A 21,595-nucleotide genomic window follows, 5' to 3' on the forward strand; every position below is an offset into this window, starting at 1 on the left:
GAGACAAGAAACAGTCATAGGAAGAAACAGCAGGAGCTCAGTGGGAGCAATACTACTACGAGTCAGGGGCTGGCAGCTGCAGAGCTCGCCCTGACTGAGAAGCTTTCTTACCGGACCCGGCGTCCGAGGCTGTGGGGACTAACTCTTACCCAGCAGCAGAAGCCGACCGGCAGGGGATTTCAGGTCCTCAGGCCCAGAAACCCGAAGGCACGGTCACACGCGTGGGACCAGCACCGCCATCGTGGAGCGGAAGCCATTAGAAGGCCCCGAGTCACCGGCCATACGGGTGAGCACCACACGGTACACTCAGGGACGTGGGCTACTTATATCCGCTTCTAGCAAGGTAGCCAGAAGAGTACAGTCAGTTTGGGAGGCCTACAACTCCGCCTGGCCAGGGGAGATCCCATCTGCTCAAGGACTGACCAGGCCCCGTTCGCTAGCAAGTACTCCGGGAGGGTCTATCGTTGTTACCAGTAAAGACCCTGAATTACACCGCACCGTCTCTGAGTGGTTCCTGCTACCCCCATCTTCCACGTCGGCTGCCCTGAGGCCATACCCCTCCCGTTGGGGGTTATACTATCACGCTGCACAATTCTACACCGGCCTCAGCGGTCTGCCCTGCAGCGGCAGCTCCATAGCTGCAAATCAACGGGTGGCGTAGTCGACACTCAAATAACATCTATCAAGACTGCCACACACTGAGTTTGACTCCCTGGGCACGGACCGGGTCCCCGCCACTCAGAGACTACAACCCTCATCTGATCCGGTTCCGGGTAAGCCCCCGTGCGCGAGACGCTGCGCGACACAGCAGGCCCAGGGGCGCGTCAGGTCACTTTGGGGGTATCGTACGGTGGGAGGGGGGTCACTGCGGAGGAGTCATAATGTGTGTGGGGGGTTGTGGGGGCATCATGATGTGGAGGGTCACCGTGGAGGTATTAATCATGTGGGAATATGTGGGGTTATCATATTCTGGCGGTGTTACTATTGAGGCATCATACTGTGGGGGGAATTGTGAGGGTTTCATAATGTGTTGGGCACTGTGGGGACATCATACTATGAGTATTAGGCAAATTATATGGGAGAACTCACTATGGAAGTATATTATTGTGTATCTCTTTACTGGTCTTCAAAAGTTGTATGCCCTTTGGTAACTGCAATAACCCAGGTACACCGCTTAATATTTCTTTTTTGGGGTGGAGGGACCTAAAGCAGACTTTTTCTATGATGAATCATATTTGCTAAGTTCACCCCTGTTTATCATGATACTTAATATTATCCTAGGTTAATTCAAACTGAATTTAATATAAAATAATTATCTCTAGATGTACCCCAACGTCAGCAGGAGCCTCCCCCCACTCCTCTGCCTGTAATTGAATAAAAGGAACAGTAAGCCCCACCCTATTTTTAAGCGCAACCTGTCTGTCAATCTAAAGTGGAAAGGATGAGGTGGAAATAAACTAAAATTTCTTCAATCCCCAACCTGATCGAAGATTTCATCAAATGTTGGCCTCCTTTCCGCTAATTCACTCCAACATTGTTTCATGAGCTGAATACACTCCAGAGGGGCTTGGTCGGGGGCCACAGTTGGACGACACAGGGGAGGAGGCTTCTTTACCTTCTTGATGATTTCTGAAAAAATGTAAAATAGAGTCACTATACAGTATACAGTATATTTCTTCTAGTTTTCTTAACATCTCTACTAACCACACCCATCTTAGGATTTATAAAATCTCTGCGATGCTAGTCACTACCCATGGGCAAGCCGTGAGGCTGGCTAGTCAAGACGTCCTGGATCAGATACCAAGAGAGCTCGTCATAGGGGTAACACAAAGTTATAGTCAGGTCACGAACCGAGGTCAGGATTCCAGGAAGGTAGGGGATCAATACAGAGGGGCTAGGCAAATGGATGGTCAGAAGCAAGGTCAAAGGTCAGGTAACAATAGATCTGAGACTGAGCACAGGAACACAAGGCACTCACATACCACCGAGCATAAGCTACAACTGGCAGTAATTGGAGGCAGAGAGTCAGCTAAATAGCCAGGGATTCACACCGAACAGGAGACACATGGAGGAAACCCTGCACATCCTGGCCCCAAATGGGCGATTGGACTGTCACTCAACACACTGACAGCTCAGCATGTCCCAGCCTCCAATTGGACGGTTGAGCTGTCCATCACCATACTGACAGCTCAGCACGCCCCTGCCCAAAATTGGACATCTTAACTGTCACTCACTGTGTCTAGACACTGATAGGAGGAATCATGACAATCTCTGCTTTAAAACAAAGTTTCTGTTGTTATTTTCTGACACCTGTAACTATTTTAGTGGTTCCTGCACTTTTAGCACCTTGTTGTTGTATGGCAGTGTCCACATGTGCTCGAACGGTGACCACCTTGGCAGAGAGTCTGAAACATACACACCTTGTATTATACAGGATGACCTACAAGAAGAGATGTAATACTGCACTGCTATGTAAGGATGTATTGTATCAGAGCATTACCCTCAGCTGAGAGTCCCGACATGCAGTATGGCGGACCCCGTACAACCACTTCTTGCAGTATGATTGCAAAGCTGAATACATCCCCTTTGAAGGTTCCTCTCCTGGCCAGGTTTTGATCTCGAAGAAGCTCCGGAGCCGTCCAAAACAATTCTGCATGAGAGAATGACATCACATTGATTAGCTCCTCCCATGAGGAGTTGATGTTAGTGTTTTTTCATTACAATGGGGTTTGATTTAGTGATGTAATTTGGTGCAGATGTCATGGTAAGGTCCTGCAGTCAACAGGAAGGGGAATGCATTGAGGCCTGGACTGTAGAACGGAGGACAGAAACACTAACAGTGAGCCACAGGTTCAGATATTTTTTGTTTGCCCATTGCAAAAGCAAAAACGGGGTCCCTTTTTTTAAAAAAATGGGTCATATCACTGTGCAGCACAAACCCTCTTGCAGCCTTTCCATCCTCTTAGACTAGTGTCCTCAGAAAGGAAAAGTCTCTCAGCTCACTCCACTCAAATGATTGGATTATGAGAAATGATCGACTTCCCCCGTTCTTTATGTTCCTATAGGAGATGACAGTATTTACACCCCTAGTGCCTCGCTCATGACCAAACCCTTGGGTCCCTCTACTTTGAATATAAGATGGGCATAGGACAGGTGCCCTTAAATGAACGCACCCTACGAATGCCATAAAAAATAATGTAAAATACCCCCAAGGAAACAAAAGGCAAATATTTAAAAAATTCCTAAAAAAATAGTAGAAATCAGGTAAAGGATAAAATATATGTTACATTATCCTCTCCATCCTCACCTCCAGGGGGTGCAGGGCATCGGGGAGCCTTTTGGTTCTCTACAATTTCATTATAACCGTAGTCGGTGATCTTCAGGACAAATCTTCCATCCACAACACAATTCCGTGACTTCAGCCGTCCATGTGGGAAGTCTCTGTGGTGTAAATATCTCATTCCCTGTGATAAACCAAAAAAATATTCAATTTATAGCAAAAAATAAAAACATAAAAATTAAATAGCTAAAACTTTCTCCAGAAGACTCCAGTGCTGAGCTTTCGACACCTCTACATCCACCGCCTAGACTAGACTTGTCGGGCTTCCATACCTCCTGCAACCTGTATTGCTACTTTGTGGACTTGACTGATGTTACACTTATTACATTTTTTTTTCAATAGTAATTTTTGCAACTCTTTCTCATTTTATCATCTCAGTCGGACACATCTACGTCGTACAAACCTTAATCAAGTCTAAAACTAATGATGATTTGAACATCCAATCCAGCTTGACGTCTTCGTTCTTCAGTAGATCCTCCAGGCTTCCTCTGGAACAATGTTCAGTCACGATGGCAAAAATGCCACAGTCGGAAAAAAAGCCCAGGAAAGGATTCACATTTTCATTCCTCAAATCTTTCATCTGCAAAACAAAAAGAGGAACAGTCAACTACACATAGGACCTGATGTACGATGATGACCTTTGCAGTATTTCTAAGCCGCCTACTTTTTGTCGGTCAACTTGTGTATTAATAAGTATACAGTACAATGCGTGATTATTGGTGCAATACAGTACAGTGCATGAATAAAAGCACCACATAGTACAGAACATGAGTAAAGTCAAAACCTAAGAAAAACAAAATGAGCAAATACCCTATAGTAAGTAAATGAGTAAATAGTAATAGTAGTTGTAAATAACATAGGGGACTTAGTTGACACTATTTTGATCAAAAAAGCATAAAAGTAACCCCACCACGACAAGGTGAACCCATCTGTACTGTCCTATCTTTAGTATTAGACCTCACCATGTGTCCGCAGACCTCAATGTGTATGGGGCCAGAGCAGGACCCAGACCTGAATGTTCAGACACCTGCCCGTGTAAAGCTATACAGACAAAATGCCCAGCCCAAAAAGGTCTGGGTCCTGCTCTGCCCCATCTATACTGAGGTCTGTTGACACATGGTGAAGTTTAATGCTAGAGATAGGACTGTCCCGATGGGTACACCTTGTAGTGGTGGGATGGCTTTTATGCTTTTTTTTTTAATCAAAACAGTGTTAACTAAGTACGCTATGTTATTTTATATGTACTATTACTATTACTTACTTTGTTACTACAGGGTATATGCTCATTCTGTTTTTATCTTATACCAACACAAGTACTGGCTCATTTCTTTGGTATTGCATGAGTAAAAGTGCCATACAGTACAGTTAGTACATGAGTAAAAGTGCTATACCATGCAGTACAGAATTTTAAGGAGGGACAGACACCGAGAGCAAACTATGTCTTTACAATTGCTTGTTCACCAATATTTTTAGTAATGTAATGGAAACATGATGTCTCTGACTTTTACTTTTTCATCTTATTTTACCTACATAGGCTTAAATCAACTACATACCAGTACATGATGCCTGCAATGAAGAATACTATTAAGGTTTTTAAAAAGAGAAAGTTTCCTTAAACACATAAAGCCCAATTCATTTTTGCACTTATGACCTTTTTTTGTCGCGTTTTATGTCTTTTCAGCCTTTTTTGTTTGCACCATATTCATCATTGTGTTTGAGCCTTTCTTTAAAGTCACTTTTTTATGCGTTTGTCTCGTTCGTTTTAATTTCACAACATTTGGCGGAAATGTACTCCAGGCCTCACGTGGAGTGATTTCATGTTCGCCTAAAATTTGGAAAAGTTCTAGCGGAATATGTGACAAAAAAAAAACCTCTCACAAAATAGGTTAAAGAGAAAAATAAAGAGCATATTTAATTTATAACTGTACAGTACAGTACAGTGCACTTTAAGCATCATAAAATACAGTGCATAATTAGAAGCCCCATATTATAAATGTAAGCCCCAAACAGAACATTGGCTGAATAAAACTGCAATATACATGCTATAAAACAATGCTATGCAGTGATCTCAACATCATAACCATATACTGTATAGTGCCTAAGTAGCAGTGCCACACACTGAAACAATAAAGTCTGCTATACAGTGACAAAATAACAGCTCCACACATAAAGTAATCTAATAATACTGCCAAATGATCTATAAATAATACTGCTATACAAGTTAAAGCTGATTTCTAACAGTCACAAGCTCTGGGTAGTAGACCCTCCAGTATGGCATCTGCAGCAGTGATGATGGATGCACGGGTTTCATGCCCCTTAGGCCATTCCTGACATTCTAGAACCACAGGGTGCTATTAAAGAACACAGGTGACAATTTGACTCAAACATTTGTACTCTGCATTAAAGCGCTACCATAACATCAAGGAGGTAAGATGTAAGAGTCACAAGTTTTAAAAGTAACTAGTTGGCAGGTTGTCATTATTAATTACAAAATATTAATCTTACCTTGCGCAATGTGCTGGTTGTGCTCTGCCGCAGCTCGTGGTACGCACCTGGCTCAAATTTTTTTAGCCAAACCCAATCTCCCTGCAAAGTAATATCACATCATAAACAAGAAACTCCAAAAGGAATAAAGTAATTTATGTATTAAAAGAAAAACATTACAATTGGACAGGACTTGAAACTCCAGTCCCCTCCGTGGTGTATTTTTGAGCAAAATTTTGTCGCAATTTTTGCTACTTTTGGCAGTAAAAGTCACAAAAACAGCTCCAGAGAGAAAGAAAGCACATTTCTTTTACTTTGCACCAATTTGATGAATCGCGAGTACAATTTTGATGAATTTGATGCCAAAAATGACAACTAATGCCAGAAGACAAAACAGGAAAGTGACTTAAAGAAAAAACCCCACAAATGATGAATGGGGGCCCTAGTTTCATTGAACCACAGTACCCTCTCTGTGCGGCATTTCCTATTGTTTTACGCTTAGTTATTGGAGATTCGTGACTTTGTAGACGCTATTGATTACTCTAAACTTGATGATAATGAATTTTTGGCAAATATGATACATATCCACACTATTTATTGTTGAATTTTATATTTAAAGAGATTATTCATTCATCAACTTTTTCCAAACAGCCATTTTGCCAAATAGTGAGCTAATAGTCTGCTGGTGCTCGAAACAAAATCCTACTGTCGGTAAAACCATCTTCTAATCAATGGGTGGTCCTTGCAATGTAGAAAGATGGTTCTGTTTCTCTACTAGCTAATAAACGGAGGTCCCTAATATTTCAAGATAGTTCAATATTCAGACCAGCAAAAGGACACATCTGTAGCTAAGAACTGATATTTCCAAATCCTGAGGGCACAAGTTGGAAAATGGCACTTCGCGCCCCAAGGCACCTGTCATCAATTCTTAAATACCCTAACACAGGTTTGTCTCTATAATTGGACCCCTCCTGCGCCTTCGAAGAGCTCACATTGAGAAGATTTGATTGATGCCTTTGTGATTTATTTAAAGAAACTACTGAGTACTTGCCGGCATCCTCCACCATTTACAGGCCTCCACTACTTTCATAAATAATCCAGCTCTGCTGGTTCTACTCCTCTCATCTCAAGTTGTGCGCCGACTGAAATATCCGTACAATCACTGAGGCTCAATGAAAGATGGTGAATGGTTCTCGTTGGGGAAGTTTTCCACTTACTGTTGAGGCTGGGCAAGTGACGGCTATGGAGGCTGTAGTAAGACTTACTTATATTGTCAAAACGGCTTCCAATATATTGACACAACGACTATGACCACATATTGAGATGAGGCCAACCTGGAAGCGGTGTGAGAAAACCTGGTATCCCTGTCCCCATGTCAACTTTGCAGCAAGATATCCCAAAGACTGCCTCAGTGTAACTACAGTTAGCAGCAACTGACTGATGGCCATGATTAAATCCATGAAATGTATGTAGATTAGGACAGGTAGGGATCACTCAATATTAAAGATTGGCAGCAGGTCAGGGCAGACGGAAAACAAAACTCAACATCGCGGTACAAACCAATTAAACACTGAAGAACAACTTTGCAGAAACTTGATCTATAAAACCTTTAGGTGGATGTCACCTTTCAGAAAATCCTAGTACTCGGGTTCAGTTTGTTATAACAAAATAAACTAAGCTTAATTTACTGTCGCAGGATCACAGCCAATGCTCACGGAATCTGTTATTGACTGCACTGCTACAGCGCTGCAACCAATCGTTGAGCTCAGCGGCTCTGCCTGTGTAGCTGGAACTCCCCGCTCAGAGCCGCTGAGCTCACCGATCGGCTGAAGCACTGCCAATGTGACATCAGCACTGCAGACAATAACTGAGGGAGCAGAGGTAGAGACTTGGGGTCAGTGAGTAAAGCTTGGATTGTGCACGTAAGGACTGGGATTTTCTGAAGGGGGCCACGCCTTTATTGTTCAGCCCAAAAGGTTTTGAGGAAGGTTTTTCTAAGTATCTTGGGTCAGCTGAGTATTAGTTGAGGAGCACTGGACTTAGCTGAACGACAACTTTTTAAGAAACCTAGAGGTAGTAATAGTGCACATGTGGCACCCTGCTGTTCAGAGGTACCACAGGACCCAAAAAGGGTGCATGGACGGACTTCTCCACAAGAGGCCCTCACTACAAACAGACACCTCCACCCTTCCACCTCATACCACCAGAGGGAGCCCGGATAGGGATATATACTGGAGGGTGGAGTTAGGCAGTCAGTGTGTGTGCTGGCACAGAGATCAGTGAAGAAGCAGCATGTGAGCTGCTATTCTGAGGGCCAGCCAGGACCTAAAGCACGTGCTGAAGCCCTGGGGGCCTAGAGCGGGGCCGGAAGCAAGGAGGAGAGAAGAGAGGAGTTGAGGGGGCAGAGGAGCATCATAGGCTCACCCCAAGACACAAACCGGACACCAGGTCCGCACCTACAGGGTCATTTATACCCAGTAGGGATCACCGGCATACCAGGAGGACTACAAGTCCCTGGTCGACCTGAAGCTAAACCCTTGACAGGACTAGGAACCATGAAGGCCCCGGCGTCCAGGGATAGTGGTTGCCAGAAAAAGGTCCTACTACCAAGCGTCAGGTGAAGGAACAGAACGACACAGAAGCTAGGCCCAGTTGCAGGATGGCCAGGAGCTTAGAGAGAGGGAGACATGGACCAGGAGGCCTTATACCCGCTCACTGGGGAGAAGTCCTGAAGTGCACCCTTCCTACCGAGTACCCTGGACCGTACCTGACATCCGCACCAGTAAAGGTACTGAAGTGAATCCCCTGCCTCTGTCAGTTACTCATGCTGCGCCATCTCTCCTGCACTGCAAGCCCCAGCATCACCACCATTTGCACCTACCCTGCCCCTTGGGCCTGCTGCACCTGTGGAGAGCAGAAACATCCCAGCTGCCATCCCATCACCCCCCAGAGGTCTGCAGCAGCGCCGGTAACCATTACCGGAAACCACAGGTGGCGTCACGAGACAAACTGTACACTAAAACCCCTTTTTAAAGAGAGACCCAGAGTACGGGCCCAGGAGCCGACTGACGTGACCTCCTAAACAAGGTAAAAGGCCCGGGTAAAGAGTCCCCTATATTCCCCCTGGGTGACACATCTCTCTTTCCTGGAGTCACGAACAGGATTTCGTGCCCGCTGCCACCGGGTACTGTGTGCCGTATTTGAACTGTGTTTTAACTGTGATGAAAATCGCCGCCATTACCGCGTTGCTGCGCGGGAAGAAGAGGGGCGTAACCGCGAGAATCGGAGAGACGTGACTGCTGGAAGCGCACGAACTCAAGCCCCGCCTCGCGCACTGACGCAGCACCAGGAAGCGTCAGGTCCTGGATGGAGACCGTCGTCTGCGGAGCTGCGGCCTACCCGATTAAAGTAAAGGAGGTAGGCTACAGTTCACTAAGGGGGCGCAACCATGGCCGACGACCAGCAAAACGCCGGAGCACCGGTTAACGCTCCTGATGCTCAATTCGCGCCTGGCGCTGCTCAGGCCGGAGCGGCAGTCCCACCAGCAGGGGTCGTGGCTCCAGTGATACCCATGGCCCTGCCGTATGTCCAGAGGGTGGTGGAGGAGAGCAAACCCTCGCCACCTAGAGCTGATGACCCGGCTGGGCCAGCCTATTGTGGACAGGTGCTTCCCCGGAGGGAGCACCATAATGGAACTGCTGAAAAGTACTGTACATAGTTATCCGTAAGGGTACAAAAATTTGTTTTTGTGAGAACTAAAAATACATGTGTGCATTTAGTTACCCGTGAGGGTATAGAGACTGTAGGTTATGGACGGTGAATAACCAAAGAACTGTCCATTGTACATAGTTGCACTTATTAAAGTGCCCTCTATTGGTTTTATGTCAAAACACCACTGAACAAAAACCCGTTTGGCGTGGCCGAAGACGTGGTCCAACACCTGGATCACTTATGCCCTGTAGCCACGCCCAGGGCCTACGTTGAGGGTTTTCAGGCGGGTCCCTCATGTTACTCATTTTACACTTTCATCGGTGAAATGGACACCTGGTTACGGGACTTACTGTAACTTAATTATTGTTATTGTTATTATAATTATTGTTGTAACCTGTTACAAAAAGCTTCAGTCCAGGAGTACTGAATTGTACTAGCGGGGAATGTGGCACCCTGCTGTTCACAGGTACCACAGGACCCAAAAAGGGTGCATGGACGGACTTCTCCACAAGAGGCCCTCACTACAAACAGACACCTCCACCCTTCCACCTCATACCACCAGAGGAAGCCCGAATAGGGATATATATACTGGAGGGTGGAGTTAGACAGTCAGTGTGTGCTGACACAGAGATCAGTGAAGAAGCAGCAAGTGAGCTGCTATGCTGAGGGCCAGCCAGGGCCTAAAGCATGTGCTGAAGCCCTGTGGGCCTAGAGCGGGGCCGGAGGCAAGGAGAGAGGAGTTGAGGGGGCAGAGGAGCATCATAGGCTCACCCCAAGACACAAACCGGGTCCGCGCCTACAGGGTCCTTTATACCCAGTAGGGATCACCGGCATACCAGGAGGACTACAAGTCCCTGGTCAACCTGAAGCTAAACCCTTCACAGGACTAGGAACCACCAAGGCCCCGGCGTCCAGGGATAGTGGTTGCCAGAAAAAGGTCCTACTACCAAGCGACAGGTGAAGGAACAGCACGACACAGAAGCTAGGCCAAGTTGCAGGATGGCCAGGAGCTTAGAGAGAGGGAGACACGGACGAGGAGGCCTTATACCCGCTCACTGGGGAGAAGTCCTGAAGTGCACCCTTCCTACTGAGTACCCTGGACCGTACCTGACATCCGCACCAGTAAAGATATTGAAGAGAACCCCCTGTCTCTGTCAGTTACTCCTGCTGCGCCATCCCGCCTGCACTACAAGCCCCAGCATCACCACCATTTGCACCTACCCTGCCCCGGGGGCCCGCTCCGCATGTGGGGAGCAGAAACATCCCAGCTGCCATCCCATCACCCCCCCGGAGGTCTGCAGCAGTAACCATTACCGGAAACCACAGGCGGTGTCACGAGACAAAATCTCACACTAAAATCCCTTTTTAAAGAGAGACCCAGAGTACGGGCCCGGGAGCCGACTGCCATGACCTCCTAAACAAGGTAAAAGGCCCGAGTACCAAGTCCCTTATATTCCCCCTGGGTGACACACACACCCTTATAGGCACCAGAGGTCCCAGCCAGAAATGGATCAAGACAATAGAAGAAGAGGGGGAAGGAGGAACTGGGGACCGGCGCTAAGGCACCATGACACATAGAGGCCCCCAATATATCAATACTGACTTATTGTAGAACTAATCATTACAGATTTTTGTACCCAAACAACAGATTGTGGACATTGCCTACAATACAGAGGTAATGCATTTAGGGGCGCAGACAATTTGTGAGTTTTCCTTTAATTTCCAGGTGTTGACTTTGCCCCTAGAATGAAATACTCTACTATGTAGGAATAAAAAAAAACCCTTGACTTTTAGCACTGCCTTACCTCATACACGGCCACGTTGGAGTTCTCATGGGTGACCCCTGTGCTTTTAGTGGACAGTGAGCGCGCCATGGATTTCAGGCTTTTGCAGTCGGAAACACTTCTGGTGTCACTCAGGCTGTCAATATTCAGCTTCTATAAAAAAGCGAAATATAATATCAGGACATTTTAAATTAAGGCAGTTCTCAAGCATCCAAAAACAATGGCAACTTTCTTACATGAATAGCAGCAGATCCATCTATGGGTTATTGCAATTCAGCTCCATTCACTTCTATATAACAGAGCTGCAATACCAGAAACAACCTGTGGAGAGGGGGGGGGGCGATATTTCTGAAAGAAAGCCGCCATATTTTTCTAATAGTGGACAACCCCTTAAACTGTTTATCAGCAGTAGTATGGTCCCCATATAATCCTATGACCTTGTAAGATCCCTGAAATGGGGCGGTCTGCCGAAATTCCTAAAAATTAAACTTTTTAAAATAGAAATTAGATCGATTTGTACATTTTTGATCCTTTGCCGTTACTATAAAACACTTTATTATTGTGACATAACTCTCCATTTGGATCCATTAGGATTTAGTCCACATTCTGGGGGTTTATACTTATGATACAAATACAGACGTAATTCCCATCTAATGCGGGAGGACATATGACTCTTTTATAATCCGCCTCCAATCCCTCCATGAAAATATCTGACGACCCTGGATTCGATCTGATTTATTTTTGTATTTTATTCTTTTATTTTTACATCGGCAATAATTGTAACGTTACTTTCTATCAGAAACATCGCTACATTATATCATCATTCTGTAACATATTATCAGTTACCAGCTAAGTGCAAAAGAGAACATTGTGGCAGACATAGAAGAACGGGGAAGAATGGAAGAAGGAGGAGAAGAAACAGCACTAGATGGACAAAGTGGATGGGGCAGAATGAATCAAACAAAAATGGAGAAGAAGAAAAGGGAGATGAAAGAAAAAGAGAAAAGTGGAAGAAAACAAAACCTTCTTTTCTCAGTGTGTTTTTGCCATGTTTTGGCATAAAATGCTCCATTCAAGTCATCTTGAAACCGATGCAAAATTGGTGGAATATTTGCAAAAATGTCCAAGAGATGTAGTTTACGACAAAATTATTAAATGAGTTGTCTCATCAGAGCCTCTAATGTTGCCAGGGGCAGACAAGGCCACCAGAACAGGAGCTGAACCCACAGCTTGGCTATTTCAGGATTTCAAATGGTGGACCACCCTTATCTACCATGCATGACAACTTTTTGAGATGACCATCCAAGTGGATATGAATCACAATCACGAAGCGTATTGCCAAAAAGTTTTCCAAAGAGCCAAACTACCTTTCCTTGCAACACCTCCCCACACTTCTTACAAGCCCCCTAAAAGTGCATTTTGACACATGGGCTCCATATAATGATGAAGCATACTGTACTTGCGTCATGCAAAAGAAATCATTCAAAAGAGCTGCCTGACTACATCCATTTGTTCCAATAAAGAATTTCTACAAGGATTATTTTCATGAGACAGATCTTTTATGTGGATTGAGAAAAAATGGTGTAAAATAACTTAGTTGACTCAAAAAGTGTAGTAACTTTTTCTGTCTTACTAACACAACAATTGTGCCAAGTTTATGAAGAGGTGTCCACCCTCAGATGCAAGGCTAGATGAAGATTGAGTAGAAAGAAGAAGAATACACAGATGATGATTAAGGAGGAAGAAGATGATGATGGTGAAGGAGAAGGAAGGGGAAGATGACGGAAAAGAAAGAAGAAGAAGGATGAAGAAGATTATAGAGTAAAATGGATAAGAAGAAGATGGTAGAGTAAAATGAAGAAGAAGATGATGGAGTAGAGGGAAGAAGAATAAAAAAAAACATGATGGAGTAGAAGGAAGAATAAGGAGAAGATGATGGACTAGAAGAAAGAAGAAGATGATTTCGGAGTAAAAAGAAAAAAGATGATGGAGTACAATGAAGAAGAAGATGAAGTTGAAGGAAGAAGAAGAAGATAGAGTTGAAGGAAGAAGATGATGGAGAAGAAGGAAGAAGAAGATGAAGTTGAAGGAAGAAGAAGAAGATAGAGTTGAAGGAAGAAGAAAAAAATTTGAGTTGAAGGAAGAAGAAGAAATAAGATGATGGAGTAGAAGGAAGAAGAAGGAAGAAGAACAACATGATGGAGTAGTATGAAGAAGGAGAAGATGATGATGATGGACAACGAAGAAGATGAAGATAATGATTTAAAGAACTTTCCACTATATTTTAACTATGACATGTTTGGCCCAGTGAAGGCTTATTAAAATAAAAATAAAAACTGTATTCACTTTCCTGAAATGCGCCGCTCCTCCACTTCCCCAGCTGTGTTCCCTACCCCACTGTTGGCGACAACATCTGATGGAAAGGGTAGAAGAGAGTGGGCTTATGTGATGGCTGCAGCTGGTCATCGCTCTCTCATGCCCAGGACGGATGTTGATTCTAACAGTCCAGCATTGAACACTGTTGCGAGAATGGAGGAGCAGCGCTCTACAGAAAGGGGAGTACACCATTTTTTATTTTACACCCCTTTTCCTCAGTTCTGAATGAGTTCTAGTTAAAATGTAGCGGAGAACCTCTTTAATGATAAGGAGGAAGAAGAAGATGATGATGGATAAGAAGGAGAATAAAGAAATGATGATGTTGGATAATGAAGCAGAGAAAAAAAAACAGGGAAAGTGAGAGGAGATCAAATAGAGAAAGGAAATAACACTAGTTGTCTAGACTTCCCCCATTTACCTTCACACTCAGCTTTGGGTTGATGAATGTCAGGTCATCCAAAGACAATAGTATTTTGTTGGGTCCCTTCACCAGTTGGATCTGAAGGATGCTGTGTCTGGAATAGTACAGAAATGGTGACTTTGTGAGATGTCTCATAGATGCGTAATTACATGGGCATCTCCTGCTTATAGAGAGGGGAGCACTGAGCAAGAGATGCCCATATACCGTAGCCGAGAATATAGGCGAGGGCTGACCTTAGTGGACATCCTAATACTTTGGTTTTGTTTCATCCAGTGCAATAATTCCATTTTAGGCTCCTTCCCAACTAAGTAATAGATACAAATCTCGGTAGGACAATGCTGGACAATGTGCCTATAGGTATTTGCAGCTCAGCACTAAATCATCAGCCTGCTACTACTAAGCAGGGGCATGGTCTCCTGCACCATCGGAGGTCAGTCTGCTGCCAAAATACTATGTCTCCGCATCATTATAAGATTTTCTTATTAACCTAATGCTTAACCCATAACAGGCAGCCAGGACACTCGACCCTCCGTCTTCTGCCTACACCCCCTAATAATGTACATTTATACTTCCCATGTCCACCAGGATTAAAGCACGACAGACATAGGAGAGTAATCTCTGTGCTGAGAACATCACACTCTCTAAATAACATAAACTACCTAACTTTCCAACAATCTCGGAAAATCAATTATACTTTCATGTTGTGAGAACTTTGAACAAGTTTAACAATAGTCACAAATTAAATCCCGGAGATTATTGCAATGTCTCGTCAGTCAGAGATGAGCAACTAGCCGGACTGACGATGAGCGTCACGGGGGCGACACCTTGTATTAGCGGAAGATTAACAAAGGCATAAAGGCCTAGACAATGAACGTGATCGAATCTCTAACAAGCCAACTGTTCGCAGACAAGACTGACAACCGGCAAAAGAGTGCTGGGACTCGTAATGCTACTGATTCCTTGCAAATGATGAATGTATCCCCTTCTTTCAAGGCAAAAAAAAATAAAATAAAGCAACTATGTAAATAATCTTGTTCAACCAGTTCAGGACTGAGTTTTCGTATATTTTCTTGCTCGGATATTCAAATTATTTTTACCTTTTTTTGGCTTAATTTTTACACAATTTTTGTATTCCTTTTTTTATGATATCAGTGGAAAATGTAAAGAAAAAGAGGAAATTTTATTTTTAATTTTTATTCACGACAATAAGACTGCTAAAACAAACATTGTAAATTGTGTTCTCCTTCCATAGAAATTGTTATTCGATATTGGAAATATTTTTTATTTAACGGGGGCAGGGCTGAAAACAGCGATTCGGACTGGCAATGTCTTGTTTTTTAAATTTTCATTTCTTTTTTTTCTTGCTATTTTTTTTAATTATTTATTTTTCCATTTATTCCGCACACTGGGCTCCCTTCCCCACCCCCATCAGGTCTTAGAAAACCTTTAAGGGCATTTTAACATATTACTACATTCTTTTCAATGCTAATTTCCCCTGTAACTGGATCTGGTATATTAGCCCCAGTTACAGGTGAAATTCAGTTTTCTGTCTGCATAGAAGAGCTGAATTGGTCTCTTAGGATCCAGCAACTACTTCTCCCTTTCATAATAACTGGGTTTGAGGGAGGGAGTGCTGAAAGTGCTTCTTAATCTGCATAAACAACATCTGTCTGGTTCATTGTTGTGTATACAGTGATTGAGAAGGCAGAGAGGGTAATAACCATGTTTGCCTTTTCTGTGAGGAGTCTGGCTGTGTCTGGCAGTCAGATCCCCATCCCCAGTGCTGAAAACTGCTAACTGTGCATAGACATTTTAAACCATCAGTGGAGAGTTTATACTTAGAGTCTTTGGGGCCTCCAGAAATAGTTAAAAATCTCTTATGATTTGTATAATCAGCTCCTATTTGTCTCCATGGTAACAGACTACAAACAAACCTTGTGTAGTCTGATCCAGCAATTATGTGTTGCCCTCTTCCCTCTGATTTCTCGTCCACTGTCATTAATGGAAGAACTGGAGTAATACACAACTGCAAGATGTGACTAAGTGGAGTCTGTAACCATAGAGAAGCAAAGGTCTGCATGAGAGCTGTAAACACCAAACGGTAGTAGATTTTTAATCATGATAATTTGTAAAGTTGCTCCATTATTTATTTTGTACCAGAGAGGTAACAAATAGTTATAAAGGTTAATGGCTGGATGTAATAATAAAAAGAAAAAAAGTATTTACCTTATGAGATAAGAGACACCAACGCCACATAAAGCCAAAGCAAACACCAGACCGAACACCAGGATGACAATGGATGGTTCAATGCCTGAAATAGACAATGTAACATCACTACAGGTCAGAAGATATCAAAGTTATACATGGATCACTGTAGGGTGAAAAGAGCAGAAATAAAAACAAAGTAATGATCTGGCCTGGACAAATATGATGGTTCCCTTAACTTAATATTTTGGTCGACGACCCTTTGAGGTGATCACTGCATATAAATGATTTCTGTGACCCTCAGTGAGACTTCTGCCCCTGTCCATGGGTATTTTGGCAGTCTTCTCTTGACCAAATGGCTCCCTGTGTCTCAGGTATGGAGGCGTCTTCTCCAGACTGGAGGTCTCAGATCCTTCCACAGATGGTCAATAGGATTTAGATCATGACTCGTGGAAGCCTCTTCAGAAGAGCCCTATGTTTTGCTCTTATTCTTGGTCGTTTTTTGCTGTTTTGGGTCATTATCCTGTTGGAGGTCCCATGACCTGCAACTCAGACCGAGTTTTCTGACACTGAACGGCACGTTTCGATCCAGAATACCTTGATAGTCTTGGGATTTCATTGTACCCGTCGCATAATATTCAGGACCCATTGTGTCAGATGCAGCAGAGCATGAGACAAAACAAGAAGTATGCATACAAAGGGATCACCATGATAAAGACAAATAACTTTATTGAAACATGCAAAAAAGACCAAACATTAAAAATATTTAAAAAGCCCAATGACTACAAAATATGATTTGCTTTTACCAGTGGTTTTCTCCTCGGTCGTCCTCCATGAAGTTCACTTTTGCCAAGACAGCGATGAACAGTGCAATCTGACACTGATGCACCTTGACCTTGGCGTTTATCTCTAATCTCTTTGCAAATTGTTCTGGGCTCCTTGGTTCCCAATCGTATTATCTATCTTTTCAATTTGTCATCAATTTTCCTCTTGAGGCCATGACCAGGGAGTCCCATAGACCTTAAACGTCTGAATAATATTTGCAGCTGTAGTAACAGGAACATCAAGCTCTTTGGAGATCTCTTATATTGTTTGCCTTGAACATGTTTGTCTATAATGTTCTATCGAATCTCTTTAGACAACTCGCTCCTTAACTTTTTTTGCTCCATGTTCAGTGTGGAACACACCATGATAACAAACAGCACAATGACTACTTTTCACCCTCTAAATAGGCGACTGACTGATCACACAATTGTAGACCTCTGTGATACTAATTATAGGACATACCTTAGTCTAACATGTCCCTTTGGTCAATTTTTGTTTATGGGAGAACCAGCATTTTTTGTCCAGGACACTTTCATAATTATTTTTCCTTCTGTTGAACCAAAATTCAAAATCAATGTCGCATTGTCGTTAGTTGATATTCATTAAAGTGACCATTGTGGAGTTTTCTAACTTTATTTTTTAAGCAAGATGGTTAAAATATAACATTTATTAGATATATATTAAAATTTTCTTCAAGTAAAAAAACCCTGATGGGCCAAAATAGTGAACCCTGGGTCTTCTGAATTACCATCAATAACTTATAATAGTGTATACATGCAAACCACACCTCAAAATGCCAAATACCAAGTATGTAGGGTGTAGAAAAATCAACCTCAATTCATCCAGAGCATTGGATTAAATATTACCCTTACTAATGTTGGTTGACATTTTTAATAACAATCATATAGGGATACCATGTATGCGCTCAGAAAATAGGTATACAATGAACTCCTATATGCCCTTTAACCAGGGCCGTATTTGGAGTTTCTGCTGCCCTAGGCACTGTCAGTGGTCGCCCCCCCCCCCCCCCCCGGTCACACCCACCCTCACCCCCCGTCACGTCCCCCCCACGTCGTGCCCCCCTCGCATCCAATATCCCCCCCCCCCCCGTCGCGGCCGTTTCCCCAAGTTTCATGTAGCTTCCCCCCCCATTCCATGTAGCACATATAAAAGGTTGGGGTGGGGGGGATGGGAGCGGCCCACACAGACAACAAGGCTGCAGAATTGCATATGGGGGTGGGGGGGATGGGAGCGGCGCACACAGACCACAGGGCTGCAGCATTGCATATGGGGGTGGGGGGGATGGGAGCGGCCCACACAGACCACAGGGCTGCAACATTGTATATGGGGGGGGATGGGAGCGGCCTACACAGAACTGGGCTGCAGCAGGCACTGCAGCATTGCATATGGCCCATATGCAATGCTGCAGTGCCTGATGCAGCCCATGTCTGGGATTCAGACCCCACTGTGTCCCTCCCTGCTGCTGCCTGCCATCATGTCTGACCAGTGCCAACAGTCACAGACTAGTCAGACTCCTCAGACTCTGAGACTAGTCAGAGACTCAGGCAGTCTGGGCTCTGTCAGGCTCGCACTGCTGCCCGCTGGCTGTACTGTCTGTGCACAGCACAGAACACTGTACCGGCGGCAGCTGCTGACTGTGCGTCTGTGCCTAAACTATGATCCCGCCGCCCGCCTCGCCGCCTGCCGCCCGCCATCATCAATTATGCTGCAGAGCAGAGCAGACTGTCTGCGGAAGCGGCAGCTCCTCAGCCAGCATCATGCACCGGCACCACGGCCCGGGTGGCAGTGTCGGCGCAATGGCACATCACAACAGGACACAATTACCGGCGCTGCCTGCTGAGATGAGCCGCCGCCAGCGATGTGCTGCCCGGGCCTCCGCGGGAACTTCAAGTGCCCGGGCTCCTCCTCTTCTTTCCAGATCGCAGCAGCAGAGCAGACTAGAGAGGTGAGGTGGGAGGGCGCGATCAGGGGTGGATTAAGAGTAGCAAGGGCCCCGGGCAGTTTAGAAGGTGCGGCCCCCCCACACACACACACACCTGATGTATCACATGTCACATGATCCCCTGTGATAGATCATGTGATAGTTCACGTGAAATTAATTTGGCACAATATTAATTAAAACAATTTTTTTTAGGCTGTGTGCCCACTATGCGTTTTTTAAGCAATTCCGCTGCAGAAACGCTTAAAAAACGCTTGGTAGAAGGCCTGCCATGTTCCCCAATGATAATCTGCATGTGCTGTGCACATGCTGCGGAAATTTCCGCTGCGGATTATCATTGTGGAAAAATCCGCAGCACTACCAATTATTTTGCGGAAGCGCGCCGCCATTGACTTGCATTGGAACGCATGTAATCCGCATCACTGCATCTGTACATGCAGAATCCATGCGTTTCAATGTGCGGATGGTACCCGGGTTTGGAGAAGAGAAGACTCTCCTCCGGACCCGGGTACCATAGTACCTGTAAAAAAAAAGAATAAAATAAAAAATAAATATCATACTTACCTTCTGACGGCCCCCGGTGTCTTTATCCGATGCGTCCTGGCTTGCCGGCAGCTCGCGATGGTCTGAAAAGGACCTGCCGCGACGTCATTTAGTCATGTGACGGGTCACGCGACCGCTGACGTCGGCAGGCCATCAGAAGGCAATTATATATTTATGTTTTACCATTCTTTTACGGTCACACTATATAAATCCATGCAACCGGCATGGATTTACAGTGGTGGCCAAAAGTATTGGCACCCCTGCAATTCTGTCAGATAATACTCAGTTTCTTCCTGAAAATGATTGCAATCACAAATTCTTTGGTCTTATTATCTTCATTTAATTTGCTTGCAAGGAAAAACACAAAAGAGAATGAAGCAAAAATCAAATCATTGATCATTTCACACAAAACTCCAAAAAAGGGCCGGACAAAAGTATTGGCACCCTCAGCCTAATACTTGGTTGCACAACCTTTAGCCAAAATAACTGCGAACAACCGCTTCCGGTAACCATCAATGAGTTTCTTACAATGCTCTGCTGGAATTGTAGACCATTCTTCTTTGGCAAACTGCTCCAGGTCCCTGATATTTGAAGGGTGCCTTCTCCAAACTGCCATTTTGAGATCTCTCCACAGGTGTTCTATGGCAGAGGTCCCCAACCGCCGGTCCGCGGACCAGGACCGGGCCGTTGGGGTTTTTCAGCCGGTCCGCGGGGAGAGGGGGCCCCTCCAGCCTCCAGCAGGGTCGCCATCAGGGCATGACTGCCCTGACTCCAGTATGGGGCCCGGCCGGTAGGAGCCCCCTCGGAGCCCCCCTCTTGTGCGTCTCTCTCCTCATGGGGCCCCCGGCCGCATGCTAAGCGCCGGGTCCGGGACATCTTAGCGCTGCGCTGCTGCGGCAGCACCTTCATGATTCCCCTGACTTCCGGTCATGTGACGGCGCCGTCACATGGCCGGAAGTCAGGAGAACCTGGTCTCAGCGATTTGGACGAGCGCCAGGATTCTGCAGGGATCGCATGGGGGTAAGTATAACAAGTTTTATTTTTTTTTAAATACAATTAACTAGGAGTGGGGGGAATGGGAGATGCACATGGGGGGAGGGGAGAGATGAGAGATGCACATGGGGGAGGGGAGAGATGAGAGATCCACATGGGGGGGAGGGGAGAGATGAGAGATGCACATGGGGGAGGGGAGAGATGAGAGATCCACATGGGGGGGAGGGGAGAGATGAGAGATGCACATGGGGGAGGGGAGAGATGAGAGATCCACATGGGGGGGAGGGGAGAGATGAGAGATGCACATGGGGGGAGGGGAGAGATGAGAGATGCACATGGGGGGAGGGGAGAGATGAGAGATGCACATGGGAGGGAGGGGAGAGATGAGAGATGCACGGGGGGGTGAGAGATGCACGGGGGGGATGAGAGATGCACGGGGGGGTGAGAGATGCACGGGGGGTGGATGAGAGATGCACGGGGGGTGGATGAGAGATGCACGGGGGGGTGAGAGATGCACGGGGGGGTGAGAGATGCACGGGGGGGTGAGAGATGCACAGGGGGGATGAGAGATGCACGGGGGGATGAGAGATGCACGGGGGGGATGAGAGATGCACGGAGGGGATGAGAGATGCACGGAGGGGATGAGAGATGCACGGGGGGTGGATGAGAGATGCACGGAGGGGGATGAGAGATGCACGGAGGGGGATGAGAGATGCACGGGGGTGAGCTGCACATGGGGGGGTGAGAGATGCACATGGGGGGTTTATGTTTACATAACTTTGTTGCCTTATGAAGGGCGGGGGGGGCCCCCAAAAATTTCTTGCACAGGGGCCCACTACAGTCTGTGTCCGCCCCTGGGATGAAGTAAATGCAGCTGAACAGCAGCTGTCAGGACAGCTGCCCTGTCCTGCTGCAGGGTGTGATGGGGCCTCAGTGATGCGGCTCCTGGCACA

At 45.4% G+C, this 21,595-nt stretch overlaps 1 protein-coding gene across 1 annotated transcript in view; it reads right to left on the reverse strand.

The window, feature by feature from the left end:
• LOC141244308 (retinal guanylyl cyclase 2-like) overlaps positions 1–21,595 on the reverse strand; it is a 135,358-nt gene that overhangs the window by 57,442 nt on the left and 56,321 nt on the right. The window contains exons 5-12 of the mRNA XM_073669002.1: positions 16,343–16,427; positions 14,114–14,210; positions 11,341–11,472; positions 5,846–5,926; positions 3,744–3,920; positions 3,308–3,464; positions 2,501–2,650; positions 1,481–1,629 (exon numbers count right to left, since the gene is read on the reverse strand). Coding sequence (XP_073525103.1) covers positions 1,481–1,629; positions 2,501–2,650; positions 3,308–3,464; positions 3,744–3,920; positions 5,846–5,926; positions 11,341–11,472; positions 14,114–14,210; positions 16,343–16,427 — 1,028 coding nt within the window. The remainder of the gene's footprint in view (positions 1–1,480; positions 1,630–2,500; positions 2,651–3,307; positions 3,465–3,743; positions 3,921–5,845; positions 5,927–11,340; positions 11,473–14,113; positions 14,211–16,342; positions 16,428–21,595) is intronic.

Source organism: Phyllobates terribilis, unplaced genomic scaffold, assembly GCF_046119375.1.
Source record: "Phyllobates terribilis strain yellow unplaced genomic scaffold, ASM4611937v1 Scaffold_2__4_contigs__length_985480577, whole genome shotgun sequence".
Classification (NCBI taxonomy): Eukaryota; Metazoa; Chordata; class Amphibia; order Anura; family Dendrobatidae; genus Phyllobates; species Phyllobates terribilis.